The 19522-nt window shown below is 46.5% G+C and overlaps 1 protein-coding gene across 1 annotated transcript in view; it reads right to left on the bottom strand.

Annotated features, from left to right (window-relative positions):
- The window catches only part of LOC126252763 (UDP-glucosyltransferase 2-like), a 71120-nt gene extending 52302 nt beyond the window's left edge, over positions 1 to 18818 (bottom strand). Inside the window, exon 1 of the mRNA XM_049953686.1 lies at positions 18752 to 18818. Within this exon, the coding sequence (XP_049809643.1) occupies positions 18752 to 18757 (6 nt within the window). The 5' untranslated portion in view covers positions 18758 to 18818. The remainder of the gene's footprint in view (positions 1 to 18751) is intronic.
- Positions 18819 to 19522: the final 704 nt, after the last annotated feature.

Below are 19522 nucleotides of genomic sequence, written 5' to 3'. Positions count from 1 at the left end.
GGTCATAAGTAGGTCGCAAATCTAACTACCCACTGGCTACAAAAACTTATGATAGCTACAGACCAAAAATTCGAGTTTCATCCACACACTGTTTCTGCACGCCCTTCAGCGTAGAATGAGTTTTCATGAAGTTACCTGGGTTTTCAGTCAGTTCAGAACTGAGTAAAACTTGACGAGGCAAGCACTTTCAAGACTTGTGGAAAGATGTGTTAATATCAGCGTGAGAAATCCGGACCGTAAGGAATTATCGTAATAACTTTCACTAGTAATTCCGAATTGCCTGACCGGTAGGTGACGCTGTTTGTGGACGTACAGTGCCCAAAGCCAAATTACGTAGCTGAGCCACTGATTCTGAGTGGCCCTCCTCAGTTTCAAAACTGTTTGACAATTAATTTAAGGTGTTACTGAAGATTTTGATGGTTTCATATCCTTCAAAAGCACTCGCCATCGTCGCCAAAGCACAGTTTCTGTGGTTTGCACGGAAGAGTGTGTTTGAAGTTATCCCTCTCAGTGAATCTCAATGTGTCGTTTCATGGCGAGCCATTGTACGAGAAAATAACACCTCAACTAGCTCGCGTCCGTAGTGGAATACCACACGTGACCCCGGTTAACGCTAAATGAGCTAGAACGAATGGGTAGCCAGACTAGATATTGGATTTCCTGCCTACAAACATGCAGACAAATCAAACTCAAAAGTATTAAAAATGGACCTTTCAGGACTATCTGATTAAAAGACTTATACTGACGTAGTCCTAATGCAGGAAACACATGCTCCAACTATGGAAGACCAGCGTAAAAGAGGTAGGGTCCATGGCTACGATCTTATGGGCGCTACGTATCACAGTGTGTATAGTGTTACCACCTACGTAAGGAACAATATCGAGCATGCTCGTCTCATTTCGACAAATACAGAAAATGAGATCCATTTTGCCTCTACACAAGTGGAGGACACCATTATAAATAATATTTACAAGCCACCAAATGTGCTGTGGCCACTGGATGTTCTGCCAATTACTGCTCGCCCATTGACTTATGCTGGAGATTTTAATAGTCACCACAGTCACTGGAACTATGCACGTGACAATGAGTGTGGTATTGCGTTCAATGACTGGATGAAAATTAAAATCTATACCGGGTTTAAAATGCCAAGGATTTGGGAACTTTCAGATCGGCCACTTGGCGAAGAGATTACATTCCGCATCTCTGCTTTGTGTCCTGGGACTGCAGAGGGCACCCAGTGCCTATATCCAGAGAAGTAACACGTAATTTCCTACTCAGGCAGCACTGGCCAGTAATCCTCGATATGGGGCCCTCTGTCCCAATAGCGAGATCTGTACCGCCACCCAGATGGAATTTCCGTAGGGCTGATTGGAGGAGTTTTACTGATCACCTAGGTAAATATATCTGTTTCATTCCACCAGAACCTAAGAACTACCATAGATTCATCGTGGTGTTCTTACTACTGCTAAGAAGTTTGTCCCTAGTGGATACGGAAAAGAATATATACCAGACTGGAATAAACATTGTGAACAACTTTATGAACAATATAGTGAAACTGGCATCAGCTATATTGCAGACGACCTCTTCCAAAGTCTTGACGCTGCTAGAAGAATACGATGATGTGAGATGATAGAAAATGTAAACTTCACACATTCAAGTAGAAAGGCATGAAGCCATCTAAGTAAACTTGGCGGAGCCTCCAATAAACCTTGGCAGAAACCCGATACTTCAGGTCGCCAAATCGCTAACCATATAGTTGAAACATCTAGATCGTCTCATGAGAAACAACATTCTTCAAAAATAAAACGAGAACTCACATCTCTAAAAGCTCAATGCCCCAACGAATCTAATTTCTCTTCACCATTTACACTGGCTGAATTGGATAAGATCTTGAAACAAACTAAACATGGTAAAGCACCTGGTCTGGATAATATAAACCCGGAGTTTCTGATAAACATGGGTAACGGTGGAAAAAATGGCTGGTCCGCTTCTTCTCCAACATCCTAGATATTTGATCACTGCCCAACGAGCTAAAGAGACCCAAAATGTTGGCAATTTTGAAACAGGTAAGCCAGGTGACCGCCCTCAAAGTTTCGGACTATTTTCCCTTTTGAGCTGTACTTATGAACTCTTGGAGAGAGTCGTCTATAACAGAATTAGCAGCTTCATTCCGTAACATATCCCAGCTGAGCAAGCGGGTTTCAGGTCACAGATAAGTTGCTGCGACCAGGTACTGGCCCTAACAACTTGGATAGAGGCTGATTTTCAAGAAAACGTGAAGATATCTGTCGCGCTCGTAGATCTAACCGCGGCATATGACACAGTCTGGAGAGAAGAGATGATACACAAATTACTAAAAACTGTAGCTCTTATCAACACCATGATGAACAGTAGATATTTCCGTGTTTGCTTGGGAGAAAATAAGTCTACCACAGGGCTCCCCCAATTATTCAACTCATATCTCCCTAATACCAGGTCAACAAAATTCTGCTCTGCGGACGATATCACTCTTGCTTGTAGTACGTATTTTAGAAAGTGGTGACGTAAACCTAGTACAAGTAAAACTGAAGTATGTACATTCCATCTGACAAACAAACAAGCTAATGTGGAGCTCAGAGTGAAACTTAACAAAAAAATTCTTTGCCATAAGAAGCACCTTAAGTACCTTGGTGTCACCCTTGACAGCACCCTTTCATTCAGAAAACATCGTGAAAATACTGCTGCAAAGATAGAAAACCGTAACGATAATATTCAAAAATTGTGTGGAATAAAGTGGGGAGCTTCAACAGATACCTTGCGCACATCATCCATTACGCTGGTTTTCTCATTGGCCGGGTAATGTTCCCCGGTGTGGCTAAACAGCTGCCATACAAACTTGATCGACGTTCAGTTGAACCACACTATGCGGTCAATAGTTGGGGCAATCCGACCAACAACGATTTATTGGTTTCCTCTGCTGAACAGCATCTATCCACCCGCAATCCGCAGAAGCGAGGCCTTGCTTAGGGAATACCGCAAGCTACAGGAGAACCTGGAATTACCCATACAGGAAGACATACCAAGTCTACGACGAAACAGACTCCGTTCAAGATGCCCACCATTACGGCAAGCAGAACAGCCAGATGCCATAATACCAGGGTGAGAGACCTGTGGGACCAGAGCTGTCAACTTAATGAAAATCCTGAAGAGCGTAAATGGTTCCGAAAGTATAAATGTGATATTGCTGTAACAGGTGGATAGGAAACTAAGAGTCATATTGAACAGAGCTCGCACTGGGCATGGACTCTCTTTACAAATGGAGTGTTACAGAGTCTCTGGTTTGTGACCGTAGGGTTCTGAACCAGACAATCAAGTACATTATACATGAATGTTCCTTGCGTTCCTATCATGCGAGTTGGAGCGACCTCACGCAAGCTGATGATACGGCTCTTATATATATTATGAACTTAGATATTGATATATATATATATATATATATATATATATATATGGCATTACTTATGTTATTATATACCAGTATTTTTAAACTTCATGTGAGCCATACGAGGTGCATTCAAGTTCTAAGGCCTCCGATTTTTTTTCTCCGGACTGGAAAGAGATAGAAACATGCGCATTGTTTTAAAATGAGGCCGCGTTCATTGTCAATACGTCCCAGAGATGACAGCACCGTACGGCAGATGGAATTTTACCGCTAGCGACGAGAATGAGAACTGTTTTAAATACTTAAAATGGCGACTTTTCCTTACTTGAACAGCGTACAATCAACCGTTTTCTGAATTTGCGTGGTGTGAAACCAATTGAAATTCATCGACAGTTGAAGGAGACATGTGGTGATGGAGTTATAGATGTGTCGAAAGTGCGTTCGTGGGTGCGACAGTTTAATGAAGGCAGAACATCGTGTGACAACAAACCGAAACAACCTCGGGCTTGCACAAGCCGGTCTGACGACATGATCGAGAAAGTGGAGAGAATGGTTTTGGGGGATCGCCGAATGACTGTTGAACAGATCGCCTCCAGAGTTGGCATTTCTGTGGGTTCTGTGCACACAAAACTGCATGACGACCTGAAAATGCGAAAAGTGTCATCCAGGTGGGTGCCACTAATGCTGACGGACGACCACATGGCTGCCCGTGTGGCGTGTTGCCAAGCAATGTTGACGCGCAACGACAGCATGAATGGGACTTTCTTTTCGTCGGTTGTGACAATGGATGAGACGTGGATGCCATTTTTCAATCCAGAAACAAAGCGCCAGTCAGCTCAATGGAAGCACACAGAGTCACCGCCACCAAAAAAATTTCGGGTAACCGCCAGTGCTGAAAAAATGATGGTGTCCATGTTCTGGGACAGCGAGGGCGTAATCCTTACCCATTGCATTCCAAAGGGCACTACGGTAACAGGTGCATCCTACGAAAATGTTTTGAAGAACAAATTCCTTCCTGCACTGCAACAAAAACGTCCGGGAAGGGCTGCACGTGTGCTGTTTCACCAAGACAACGCACCCGCACATCGAGCTAACGTTACGCAACAGTTTCTTCGTGATAACAACTTTGAAGTGATTCCTCATGCTCCCTACTCACCTGACCTGGCTCCTAGTGGCTGTTGGCTTTTTCCAACAATGAAAGACAGCCTCCGTGGCCGCACATTCACCAGCCGTGCTGCTATTGCCTCAGCGATTTTCCAGTGGTCAAAACAGACTCCTAAAGAAGCCTTCGCCGCTGCCATGGAATCATGGCGTCAGCGTTGTGAAAAATGTGTGCGTCTGCATGGTGATTACGTCGAGAAGTAACGCCAGTTTCATCGATTTCGGGTGAGTAGTTAATTAGAAAAAAATCGGAGGCCTTAGAACTTGAATGCACCTCGTATAAATAAAAATAAAACTCCTCAATACCTCTCAGCTGTAAGGAAAGTCACACTGCAGACATGTAATTTGACAGGCAGTTTCACTCACCATCAGACAAGAACGAAGCAACAATACTATGAAGAACTTGAGTACTTATGCACAGAGAACGTGTGCTTCAGAATGTCGAAAATGATACCTGCAGACAGCCACTGTAACCTTTGATCCTGTAGTTGTGCAATTTCTAGAAGGTAAGACCTTTTAATGCATGCCAGAATGGTTTGTTAATTGTCTTTCAGTAAGAGATCAATCAGCTACGTTTCACAATTTTGACTCTTTCGCCATTTCCCCTTTAAACTTTAATAAAAGATTTACTTTTAGATTGGAATGCTATAAAGGCTATAGCTGTACTCACTGCAATTTCCAACGATTCCTAATAGCCAAACTACTGAAGGTTAACCATGAAACATCAGCTTTAGTAAGTTAGGCTTTGACTACGCGAAGGTAACGCAGCTAATAAGGAACTACATACATTAAACCAAACAAGTATTTTTTTTTCAATGAAGCAAGGAAATTAAACAAATAGCCAGCATACATCAGTGCTTTACTATGTTGATTATGAATAGTACATTAATTATTTCATAAGGGCCTGTGACTCTAGTGTTTGATGATATATATTTGTTTGTGTTACACGTGCCCTTCAAGCTTAGTGGGAAGATTCATTTTTTCAGCATATATTGCTTGTCAATGAATCAATCATTTTCTCAGCCCTGGTGAAAAGGAAGAGTGCTACGTCCTGCTACAGGCAGCTACCACTCTACATCTATTTACATACTCGGCAAACCACTGTGAAGCACATGGTGGATGGTACACAGCACGGTATCACATTTCATAGTTTCTTCCTGGTCCAGTCGCGAAAGAGCGTGGGAAGAACAACCAACTATTATATGCTTCTGTGTGCACTGTAATTATCCTTATTTTGCCTTCATGATCCCTCCGAGTGAGATACGTAGGGATATGAAGAATATTCTTCATCTACTACTTGCTTCTGAAATTTTATAACTAGGTTTTCAAGGCATAATTTACATCTACCTTGAGAAGTCTGCCCATTCGGGTTTTTCAATAACTCCGCTACACTCTCCAGTGAAACAATTAAACCTCTGACCATTCGTGTCACTCTTCCGTGTATACCTCCAACACCTCCTTTCAATCCTGTCTGGTACAGGCTCCACATATTTTGGCTGTATGCTAAAATGGGCCGCATAAATGCTTTTTAGACAGAGTCCTTTGCAGACGGGATGTATTCTAGTATGAGCCAAAGTCTAACACCTGATCCACGTACTGCTGAGCTTATGTAACCATTCCATTTCATATCCCTACAAATTGTTGCATACAAATATTGCTGTGGGTTAGGTTGCTAGTAATATTGTCTGCATCGTTGTTAATATGCAAAGTGAACAACAAGAATTTCAACACACTTTCCTGCGACACAGTTGAAGTTGCTTCCGAAAATGACTCGATATAGAAGGTAACATACTGCCTACTAGGAAATTATCAACCCAGTCACAAACCTAGGCTGATATCACGTACAATCGTGTTTTGGTTCACCCTGTGATGTACATCCCGACTGCAGTGGACAGATGTTAATGACTGCTTCTTTGGCGTTTACAATCAGAACAAATGTTCGCAGTGCACAGTACCAGTAGGGAGTATCCGATGGGGTGGATTGCGAGTATTTGCAGCAACGTTAAAGAAGTGACAATAGAAGCTCCACTGCAGTGGACATGTCCACCATAGAGTTAACAGCCGATATTGTGGTGCAGAGTCAAATACTTTTCGCGAGTCTAGAAATACTTTATCTGCTATGTGATTTCCTTCATTAATGACTTTCAGGATGTGATGTGAGAAAAGCGGAACTTGGATTCCCCATGACCATGTTTTCGCTGTCCATGCTGCATGGCAGACAGGAGGCCATTCTTTCATAAATTCTTCATTATGTTCGAACACGGAATATGTTCCAGAATTCGCCAAAAAATGGACGTCAATGAGGTTGGACTTAAGTTTTGTGGATCATTTATTCTACCCTTCTCGTAGACTGGTGTGACAAGTGCTTTATTCAGTCTCTGGGCATAGTGTTTTGTTCAAGGGATCTACAGTATGTTATTAGAATTGTATTAATACCTGCAGCTGCTAACGGGCGTTGATATATATAAACGGGGACAGATGAAAATGTCTGCCCCGACCGGAACTCGAATCCAGGATCTCCTGCTTACATGGCAGACGCTCTATCCATCTGAGCCACCGAGGGCACAGAGGTTAGCGCGACTCCAGGGACAATCTCGTGCACGCCTCCCGCGAGACCTACATTCTCGCCTTGTCTGTCCACACACTACATTCGTAGTGTCTCACCCCAACACACTCATTACTCGTGGAAGACATCCTTACCAAGTCCCGTAAGACTTCGGGGAATATGTGTGCATCCGCCCAGAAGAAGGTCATGGCTGGTGTTGCCAGAACTATATACTTATATGGATATGGTGTCTGTTCTTTCGGACATGGCAACACCAGCCATGACCTTCTTCTTTTGTGCGGATGCACACATATTCCCTGAACTCTTACGGGAGTTGGTAAGGATGTCTTCCACGAGTAATGTGTGTGTTGGAGTGGGACACTACGAATGTAGTGTGTGGACATACAATGCGAGGATGTGGGTCTCGCGGGAGGCGTGCGTCAGATAGTCCCTGCCACCGCGCTAACCTCTGTGCCCTCGGTAGCTCAGATGGTCAGTCCGGCTTTCGCCGCCATGCAGTGCGGACGGGTTGTTGTCTCCGCCTGCGGAGCGCGCGCGCTCGCTGTTGTTTACATTTCAGCGGCCGTCACTTACGTGTCGCCTAGGTGTATTAGAACCATGGCCAACCGTTTTAGAAAATCAACACTACGATTCAACTTCTGCAACTACTATGCACGACCAAAGGCCTTGGAAGTGGAACTCTTCCTGCGTGACGTTGCATAGATCTCAGCTTCCGACATCTTGGGCATCCATTTGTCCATACTAAGCATTACGGTGGACGTCAAAGTCGTCAATGACGCGATATGTGAAAGAATATTTCGTGACACTAAACATGGATTACGCTTTTGCCACGCGAATGGCAATGTCGGTGCGGTCACTGTCGACCATGAAGGGTTGGGCATGCGCACCATAAGAGTTTTCGAACTCCCGTTCGATCTCTCGGTGGAAGACGTTATCGCCGCTTTCCACCCCTATGGCACTGTAAATGGCCACACTGCCGAACGCTGGGCTCAATTCCAAACGTACCTCATTCTTAACGGTGTACGACAGGCCACTGTCGATCTCCATCGCCACGTGCCATCTTACCTGCAAATTAGCGGATGTCGCGCGGTTGTCATATACGACGGCCAACCCCTGTTCCGGGTGTGGCAAAGAAGGCCACCTCAGATCTGAGTGTCTTCAGCGACGAATCACCCAACTGCCAGCCGCTACCGTGGCACCTCCGCTCCGACGACGGTTTTACCGATCACCTACGCATCGGCGCTCTCTTCTCCTCCCACCGGCCGCCGCCCGTCGGACCATGTACAGGTGACCCTTCCTGCTGCTACGGATACCGCCGGGGTCGACACGTCGTTTTCACAGCCTGACGCTACTCCTACGCCACTACCAACAGCGACGACTTCCGATCCACAACCGCCCGATCATATGGACACCCCTTCACTTGTCGTTTCCGAGACGCCCTTCCTCCCTGAGCGCCGCGCCTCCCTTCCGTCTTCCGACACAACAGGGGGACGAACCCGCAAACAAAGTTCACCTAAGAGGCGCAAGAGGAGGCGCCGTACGGTCTCGGAACGAGACGGATCACCTCCCCCTGATGCTCCAGAGGCCGTCCGACCCGACGAGGCCACGGAGAACCTACACGAAGATACGAATGACGACAACATGACGCCGACTGTGGATGTGTCGATGCCTACTCTACTGGCTCGCCCAGGTGCTCCTGAACCAATGGACTCCACCGCTGCGACGGCCACCGAGACGTCCTCCGCCTCTACGACCGAAGTGGAACGTACGACCTTCACGACAGTGCCTTCAATAGCGTGGAGTGAGGGCGTCGATGAAGGCCCGGACCACACACTGGGGACAGAGTTACCCCAGAGAGAAGACTCGTTACGCCGCTGATAACGCCGTCAGGCGGCGTACGGCACGAGTCTCCGTTGCTCGCCCCTCTTCATCCTCCGCTTGTGGAGTTCCCCTCCAAACCTACCGAGTAGCGACGATCAACACTAACACCATTAGCTCACCCGTGAAACTTCAACTGCTGCGAGAGATAACACGGGCGTCGGACGTCGACATCGCACTACTGCATGAAGTACACTTGGCCACACTTCCAGACGTCGCGGGATATAACACTTATCCTTCTCCTGGTGACCACCTGGGACGCAACGTAGCCGAGAAGGCATTCCAGTGGCCAATATCACATACCTTCTATCCGCCAGAGGCATGGCCGTCACCGTCATGGGGACGCGTATTGTCAACATTTACGCTCCGTCAGGCTTCACCCGCAGACGCGACAGGGCACTCTTCTATTCAGAAGAAATCGCCCCGTTGTTTCTTGAACTCTGCGACCATTACTTGCTTGGGGGGTGATTTTAATTGTGTCTTGCACCGTAAGGATCAAGTGCCCCTCTACAACATCTGTCAAGAACTGAGTCTTGTCGTCCGAGATCTGATGCTCCGCGACACTTGGGAAGTTCGGCACGGCGACGCGCCTCGACATACTTACCTGACTAGTCACTCCGCGAGCCGCCTTGATAGGATTTACGTCTCTCGGGAACTCACCCCTGCAGTCCAAGGTGCACAACTTTGGCCCTTGGCCTTTTCGGACCACTATGCCTACATCTGCAACATTCTCCTCTCCCAGCAAGTGGTCTGGCGTAGTCGTGCACCGTGGAAGCTAAACACCTCTCATCTTCAAAAATGTGTGTGAAATCTGATGGGACTTAACTGCTAAGGTCATCAGTCCCTAAGCTTACACACTACTTAACCTAAATTATCTTAAGGACAAACACACACACCCATGCCCAAGGGAGGACTCGAACCTCCGCCGGGATCAACCGCACAGTCCATGACTGCAGCGCCTTAGACCGCTCGGCTAATCCCGCGCGGCTCCTCCCATCTTCCCATCTTCATGATGCCGAATGTCTTCAACGTTTTACCGAGACATGGGCCACCTGTGGACGTCGCTTGCCTAAATACTGCACGATCTTGACCTGGTGGCTGGAATGTGCCATACCTGCCATTCGACGCACTTTGATTCAATATGGCAAGGAAGTTGCTACGTGGCGCCGGCACACTACCGACTATTTCTTCGCCGTTCTCCGCGACCTGGACGCCCAGCCGCCCACCCCCGACACTTAGAGGGAACGCAGCAGGACTAAGGTGCAACGTTGACACTCCGTAGACTGCAGAGGGCTATGATGCGAACCCGATGTCAAGATTCGGCGTAACAAGAACATCCCACCATGTATCATATCGCCTCTGATAGGAAACATCGACGACAACGACTCATCACCGAAATCAACACCTATCGCGCCCAGCACGTCACCTGCCAGGCCGAAATCGTCAGTGCCTTTGTAGACCACTACCGCACAATGTACCAGGAGGAGACTACCAACAACCACGCTGAGGAGTCTGTGTTACCACACGTAAATCGCACCCTCGCCAGCGACGAAGCGGACGAGCTGATGGAGCCAATTACGCGTGACGAAGTCCACGATGCAGTCAACAAAGGTGCTCTGGATAAGACACCTGGTGTCGACGGATTGCTGATAGAATTTTATAGCACTTTCCTCACACTAATGGCGTCACGCTGGACGACGATGTTTGATGAACTGATGACGATGGGGAACGCCGTACCTCCGTCCTTTGTCACGGGAATTACTATACCCATCCACAAACCCACATCGGGTGTGACGACAGCACATTACCATCTCCTGACTCTGCTTAACGCAGACTATAAAATTTTTACACGCTTACTGGCGACGCGATGCCGCAAGGTCCTGCCTAGCATTCTATCCCCGGAACAGACAACTCCGGGTGGTTCAGTTAATATACAAACGGCCACAGGACAATGTCGCGATTTAATTACACTGACAGCGGCGTGCAGACTCCGCGGCGCGGTTGTTGCCATCGATTTTGACAGCGCATTCGACAAGGTGCGGCATCGTTTTCTGTTTTCATTGATGAGCCTCATGGGTTTTCCACCAGCCTTTATCGATGTCATTCGGCGCCTATACGGCACCGCCGAATCGCTGATTCAGGTTAATGGCCGTGTGGCGGGACCAGTGGCGATCCGGCGTTCCGTAAGGGAAGGTTTCCCACTTTCGACCCTACTCTTTGCCATAAGCCTGGAGCCACTCATCGGGAGTCTGACGAGCCACCTTTCTGGTCTCACTTTGCGACAGTACAGTTTTCGATGTCGTGCGTATGCGGACGACTTCCTCCTCATGGTCCGCTCTCGGAGTGAACACAAACGGTACTTGATTTGATATCAACGTACGGAACTGCAGCGGGCAGTAACATGAATGTGGCTAAATCCGCGGCGATGTCCATTGGACGGTGCCTCTCACATGACGACTTAGCACCTTTCCCGTGTGTACAAAAACTACGATACCTTGGTATCATTTTCACCTCCACCGTGCGCCACTCCGCTGCCATCAATTTTCGGCGTGCACTCCAAACCATCCCCACGACGGTGCAACAAAATCTTCTCCGCCGACACGATTACTTTACAACGTGTCCAATACCTCAATCAACATGTGGCGTCCAGAATGGTCCACATCACACAGGTCCTCCTGCTGCCATTAACTATTGGACGCAGCCTCCAGGCTGCTTTCGGATACTTTCTTACGGCCTGTACACTCTTCAAGGTCCGCTACGTCACGCTCACCCTTCACCCGCGAGCGGGAGGCCTCGGCCTAGTCAATGTGCGAGTCCGAGCGGCGTCGTAGTACATGTGGTTCGGGGACACCTCCCTTACGCGCAGCTCACTGGAAATTCTTGTGCCCGCGACCATAACGCCACCAGTACCAGTCGGACACATCAAGCAACATCTGACGCACATTTCTGATTTCATCGTCGACTTCAGTTATACTCACACACGATTACCAACCACGCGTTCTCTTCGACCTAAAGCTTTTTCCACCCCACCGCTTCGTTCCATATCCAGAACCAATATCTAACTCAGACATCCGTCCAATCTGTGCCCCACGGTTTGGATTCATATCCACCAGCCTTTCCTTCCCTCCAACGTCCGGGCAACATGGTACCACGTCGCAAGTGGAAAATTCGCCACAAATCAACGTCTTCACGCCACCGGACTCACGGACTCTCCACTTTGTTCCATTTGCCACCTCATGGATGACGATGTCCACCAACTGACTTGTGCGCCACCAGTGACGCCTGGAAACTTGGCCGACAGTTCGTTGCCTGTTACCTCCGCGTTCCACCGGACTCGATTGACCCATGGACTTTTATCCACCTTGGATACTTATTTCCCCGCCACCAAAAATCATGCGGTTGTGTGGGTCAAGGGATGGATGATCACCTACATGTGTAACGATGGCGACAAATCACGCCTTGATTTCTGGCAGTACTTACAAACCGCCCACAGTGAAGTCGAGCACCGACCGCGCTACCGTGCCTTCTTCGCCAATTACCTATACACGATCTTTACGTCACCCCCGCTCAGCTAGATGGTGCCACACGCCGACAGCAGTCCTGCCCCCCCCCCCCCCCCCCTGGTGACATCTGAGACTCTCCGCGCTACTTTCTATATTGTAAATCACAGTGGAGTAGGCGTATCGACACGCGCCTCCTTCTTTCTATGCACTATACCAGAACACACCGATTTTTACCCCACTCCACTGTTTATTGCTTCACACCTCTTAGCTTACATCAGTATTATTATTCTTTTTTTCCTACACCTTGTTAATAAGAAAAATTGCTCGCCTTGTACGAGTGTAGTGTCTCGTGTTATTTCCGCAGGAAGGATGGCAAAAAAATGGTTAAAATGGCTCTGAGCACTATGGGACTTAACATCTATGGTGATCAGTCCCCTAGAACTTAGAACTACTTAAACCTAACTAACCTAAGGACAGCACACAACACCCAGCCATCACGAGGCAGAGAAAATCCCTGACCCCGCCGGGAATCGAACCCGGGAACCCGGGCGTGGGAAGCGAGAACGCTACCGCACGACCACGAGATGTGGGCTGAAGGATGGCATTTCTGTTGTAATTAAGCTTGTACCAATAAAGATATTTTGTTCATTTACCCTGTACCTGGCAGAAAATTATTAAAATAAAATAGAAAGAAAATAAATCAAAAAGGTACTTTAAGGGAGTGATTCAGGGATGGGAGGGGGGAGGCATCTCGGCCAGGCCTGGGGTTCCGACCCCCGCCCGACTTGTCTCCACCTGCTCGTACCTGACCACTCTACTCTTTTTTACACAAAAAAGATGGATAAAGCGTCTGCCATGTAAGCAGGAGATCCCGGATTCGAGTTCCGGTCTGGGCACACATTTTCACCTGTCCCCGTTGATATATATCAACGCCCGTTAGCAGCTGAAGGTATTAATACAATTCTAATTTCGTTCTAGACGGCTGCAGGTCATCAATGGTGCCTATTCTTTCGGACATATCCATATAAGAATATAGTATATTATGGTTAAAACTGGAGTTAGCTGGAAATTCTGTGTCGACACTCAGAGAGATCCCACTCGCTCCAGGATTCTTGTCTAGTTTTAGCAATTTTAACAGTTTCTCAACGCCATTCATCTTCTTTGGAGCAATTCGAGATTAAACTGGGGTACTACATCTGTGTCTTCCTTAGTAAACGAACATTTGAGAAATGGAGTCCAGCGAAAATAAATGAAATGTTCGTGTGGCCTTGTTCGCCGGGAGGCTCCACCCGGGGAAGCGCGGCCGCCGGCTCCAAGTTTTGTTTCGGTCGACGCCACATTGGGAGACTTGCGCGTCGGTGAGAATGACGACTAGATGATGAGGAGGGCACAACGCCCAGTCCACGGACGGGAAAAATCTCCAACCGGGGCCCGGTGCATGGGGGGCAAACGTTTTACCTCTCAACTTAGTAGACGGACAAGAAAATCAGTAATTATGCTTTTGTTTTGTTACTCTGACTTTTAATTACTATGCCATCCATCTACATCAACATCGATACGCACCATTGTACCAGTTATTAGGGTTTCTTCCTGTTTCTGTTCCATTCACGAATGGAGGGCGGGAAGAATAATTACACTAAATAAGTACACTAAATTTCATGCCATTGACATCCTTCACGTTCGAATAGAATTTCTTTGTTTCTGTGTTAGTTTTATAATACGATTCTACTACGTAGTCATTGAAGCCTTCACATATTACCGCGCGGGGTAGCCGCTCGGTCTTGGGGGCCTTGGCACTGTTCGCGCGGCTTCCCCCGTCGGAGGTTCGAGTCCTCCATCTGGCATGGGTGTGTGCGTTGTCCTTAGCGTAAGTTAGTTTGAGTTAGATTAAGTAGTGTGTAAGCCTAGGGACCGATGACCTCAGCAATTTGGTCGCACAGGAACTTTCCACAAATTTCCAATTTTCTTCGCATATTGCCAGAGGGCCAGAAGCGATTCATTCAGCAACTCTCCATATGGATCTATGTTTAGTTTTACACCTGTTATGCAAGAATGATTCAAGTGAGACTTCAAACTACAGTTGAAGATAACATTCTTTCCACCTTTCTTAGCCATCTGACCTCTTGATATTCATATGGTTCCTGTTCATTTCTTCAAAAGTATCTTCAATTATCCCACAGGCGGTATTTACCATTCCCATAGTCAAGCATGCTTCAACTGTTTTGTGTTTCTTCTCTAACCAGTCCTGCATCACCATTTTGGACTTCCTTCCAGTCTCATTTTTAGAAGTATGTACTCCCTTATCCCTGGCTGAATTTATGAATATTTCGTCAATTGGCTCTGAGCACTATGGGACTTAACTTCTGAGGTCATCAGTTCCATAGAACTTAGAACTACGTAAACCTAACTAACCTAAGGACATCACACACATCCACACCCGCAGCAGGATTCGAACCTGCGACCGTAGCGGTCGCGCGGTTCCAGACTGTAGCGCCTAGAACCGCTCGGCGACTCCGGCCGGCTTTCATCGATTCAGTACCTCATGTCTTATCCAATTACTTTATCCTGTATCATTTGATTTTACCTATTTGATCCTCTGTTTCTTCACCACGTCATCTCCCAGTCTTCTGTCCCTTTCTCCGGTTTCAGCAATCTTTGCTCAAGACTCCCTTTCAGTCTCACATCCAAAGTCCTTTCAACACATCCAGGTTCCATCTCCTTAATTTAACCTATCGTTAATAACCAAGAAATTATGTAAAGAGTGCTCGTCAGCCCATTAAAATGTTTTGTAGTTTAAAAACGACCTTAAAGTACTCTATCGTCCCCTTATACGATCTACACTCCTGGAAATTGAAATAAGAACACCGTGAATTCATTGTCCCAGGAAGGGGAAACTTTATTGACACATTCCTGGGGTCAGATACATCACATGATCACACTGACAGAACCACAGGCACATAGACACAGGCAACAGAGCATGCACAATGTCGGCACTAGTACAGTGTATATCCACCTTTCGCAGCAATGCAGGCTGCTATTCTCCCATGGAGACGATCGTAGAGATGCTGGATGTAGTCCTGTGGAACGGCTTGCCATGCCATTTCCACCTGGCGCCTCAGTTGGACCAGCGTTCGTGCTGGACGTGCAGACCACGTGAGACGACGCTTCATCCAGTCCCAAACATGCTCAATGGGGGACAGATCCGGAGATCTTGCTGGCCAGGGTAGTTGACTTACACCTTCTAGAGCACGTTGGGTGGCACGGGATACATGCGGACGTGCATTGTCCTGTTGGAACAGCAAGTTCCCTTGCCGGTCTAGGAATGGTAGAACGATGGGTTCGATGACGGTTTGGATATACCGTGCACTATTCAGTGTCCCCTCGACGATCACCAGTGGTGTACGGCCAGTGTAGGAGATCGCTCCCCACACCATGATGCCGGGTGTTGGCCCTGTGTGCCTCGGTCGTATGCAGTCCTGATTGTGGCGCTCACCTGCACGGCGCCAAACACGCATACGACCATCATTGGCACCAAGGCAGAAGCGACTCTCATCGCTGAAGACGACACGTCTCCATTCGTCCCTCCATTCACGCTTGTCGCGACACCACTGGAGGCGGGCTGCACGATGTTGGGTCGTGAGCGGAAGACGGCCTAACGGTGTGCGGGACCGTAGCCCAGCTTCATGGAGACGGTTGCGAATGGTCCTCGCCGATACCCCAGGAGCAACAGTGTCCCTAATTTGCTGGGAAGTGGCGGTGCGGTCCCCTACGGCACTGCGTAGGATCCTACGGTCTTGGCGTGCATCCGTGCGTCGCTGCGGTCCGGTCCCAGGTCGACGGGCACGTGCACCTTCCGCCGACCACTGGCGACAACATCGATGTACTGTGGAGACCTCACGCCCCACGTGTTGAGCAATTCGGCGGTACGTCCACCCGGCCTCCCGCATGCCCACTATACGCCCTCGCTCAAAGTCCGTCAACTGCACATACGGTTCACGTCCACGCTGTCGCGGCATGCTACCAGTGTTAAAGATTGCGATGGAGCTCCGTATGCCACGGCAAACTGGCTGACACTGACGGCGGCGGTGCACAAATGCTGCGCAGCTAGCGCCATTCGACGGCCAACACCGCGGTTCCTGGTGTGTCCGCTGTGCCGTGCGTGTGATCATTGCTTGTACAGCCCTCTCGCAGTGTCCGGAGCAAGTATGGTGGGTCTGACACACCGGTGTCAATGTGTTCTTTTTTCCATTTCCAGGAGTGTATTTGAAAAGTTCCGGAGTTTTCAGGCGTATTCCAGGTATGTAACATTGTTTCGTGGCGCTTAAACAAAGTGTTTGCAAAATTGTGGTCTGTATAAAACTACGCAAGGTGTCTTCTCATTTCATTACTGACTCATTTCTCCACGTTCTTGACTTCTCTTCCTTTTCATGTTATTGAATTCGAATCTCGCATCACAGTTAAATTTTCGTCTCCCTTAGAGATGTGAACATTTTCCTTTATCTCATCATACTTTCTTTGAATCTCTTCATCAACTACAAGTAAACTTGTATTACTGTAGTGCGTGTTAACTTGGTGTCTATCTTGTCTACAGTGACGCTTTCCACTGCGCTGTTCATAATACTTCACCCGCATTTCTATTTTCTTATTCATCATTATACCTACATAAGCACTTCCACTCATGGAATTTGTGTTCGTAACGCTTATTTAATATTAAGAAATTACATTGATTAAAATACTAGGTAATCGATTAATTCGTTCCGGCACTGAAATTTTAATGATTCTCTAAATTCAAATTCGTAGTAATATAAATAAATATTGCGCTAATAACTATTTTGTAAAGGCTGGTAGCATATTAGGGACCTTTTACAGTCGCAAATTGTATTTACAACACACCTTTTGACACATCTGGTCGTTTATTCGCACTTGCCTCACTCACCATAGAAATGCAGTCTTACAGTACTTTCTTAAACAAGTGACATGTCGATAATCACTATTCTCGATGAAAATGATGTTGAGAACAATGATTTTTTCGATGTCAGATAGGAGAACGATCATACAGAGATGAACTAAAACCCAAACACATGGAAGGTAATACTTAGTTTAGTAGTGTTATAACAAGATGCGTTTTTTGGGGTGTTGACATACCGCGTAAGGACAAGCGCACAGATTTTATACAGAAATCAGTCGAAATGCAATTCTTTGCATAGGTCCCTTACGTCAAGATACTGACAAAACATAACTGGAAAATCTATGAAATTTTGCATGTATTGTGTTACGGATTACAGACAGAAAAAAAACAAAGTTCCATGTACTTGTGACTGGAGTAATGGTTTATTACTTACATATATTTCAAAGTTTTTTTTATTAGTCGATTTAACTTTTCAGATACATAACCGGTAAAGAGCTTTCGGGATGTATGTTGTCTGTAGTATGCTATGAAGATGTCTATAGCTGAATAATTAATACAACTGAACAAATTTCGCTTGTTTCTCAAGATTACGTTAATCATTGAAATCACATTCCTAGTACGTAGTATTGTGCCGTAGCTAATCTACGATTTGTTTAGACTATTTATTTTATAAGTAGAGTGCTCTGTTCAACTAACGACCAGCTGCAGAATCAAAGCGGAGAAGAGGGAGCCCCAATTGGGAATATTCGACAGAGGATTTCAAGTTCTGGCAGATGCGTTACAACCAAGGGAGGCAAACCGAATACCTTATTCACAACTAAGGGAAGGAATTTAGTTTAATGTAATTCTGGGATTCTGAGCCCGAGAGGAAAACACTGAAAGTCTACTGCATGTGAGATTGTATTCATTTGTTAATGAATGCCTTCAAACCGCTTTATTTATTCACGACACTGCTTCCGTGTATGAATTCAAAAGTAGGTAAATAACTAAAATGTTTGATAAAGCTAGCGCCACATGCTAATGAGTACATTTTATATCTATCATGTCTCTAGCGTCGGTAACAGTAAGGCTAAACAGACCGCCGACATGGTTGCGGGGCGCACTGTGTTGTTGGCGCAGTCCCAGATAGACCATATGAGATAATGCACATTGTATTTCATTCTTGAAAAAAATAACTCAACTCGAACAATGAGTCACTTTTCTGGTATTGTATTGTATACAATAGTATTGAAACGCAGATTTTCTACGAACAAATAATATGAAGTATATTATGAAACAGTACGAAAAATTACAGTATAATAACACAAACATACCTTCATTGCGTTTAGAATGCCCGATTGCACACCAACACTTCTAAAGGAACAGCGTGGCCGAGCTACTGACGGCCGCTCACAGCCTCTGCTGTGTTATATAATGCCTACGGCATAACCGGTGATAGCGGCTAACATTTTATCGGTCACTATGATGCAGCAAAATCCTTGTCAGATTACTACCTTATGATGTTTTGCGTCGTATAAGCTGCCTATAAAAGGCACAGCGTCTATAATGTGCCATTCTGAACTTTTGAGACCATCAAAAATTTGTGCTTTAAAGCCTTTTATCCGGCACACGGGTGTTCCTGCGTGCTAATAGGTTTCCTGTTTCCTCTCGGCTGCTGTAAGAACGTTGTTAGCTTTCCAAAGGAAAAATTTCAAATAACTACTTTTTATTCGCTGTATTACAAAGGGAGTTACGGCAATCGTAAGAGAAGTAAACACACGACATCATGAAAAGCAAAGAATGTAAAGGTGGAAACAACTGCCACAGGGCGCGTGAACAGGGCCTCCAGCTAGTATAAGATACAACTTTCAGCCAAAATATCGCGCAATGCGCTAAATGGCGAAATGTCTCTAGGCAGCTATTGTTGCTCGTTACTGTTGGCTTATAGCCAGTTTCTTGTGAATCTCCATTATTTCTATTACAGAGTCCCACCTGCAAGGAAGAATTTACTGCTGTTCAAAAAAGGCACAACGGAACTACAGGCTGCGATTAGGCATTGTTTTAAATCAATGGCGTAAGTTGAATATTTGTTCCGCACCGGGATT

This window comes from Schistocerca nitens, chromosome 4 (genome assembly GCF_023898315.1).
Source record: "Schistocerca nitens isolate TAMUIC-IGC-003100 chromosome 4, iqSchNite1.1, whole genome shotgun sequence".
Lineage (NCBI taxonomy): Eukaryota > Metazoa > Arthropoda > Insecta > Orthoptera > Acrididae > Schistocerca > Schistocerca nitens.
The sequence above is the reverse complement of the archived record's forward strand: the minus strand, read 5'-3'. Positions and strand labels throughout refer to the sequence as shown.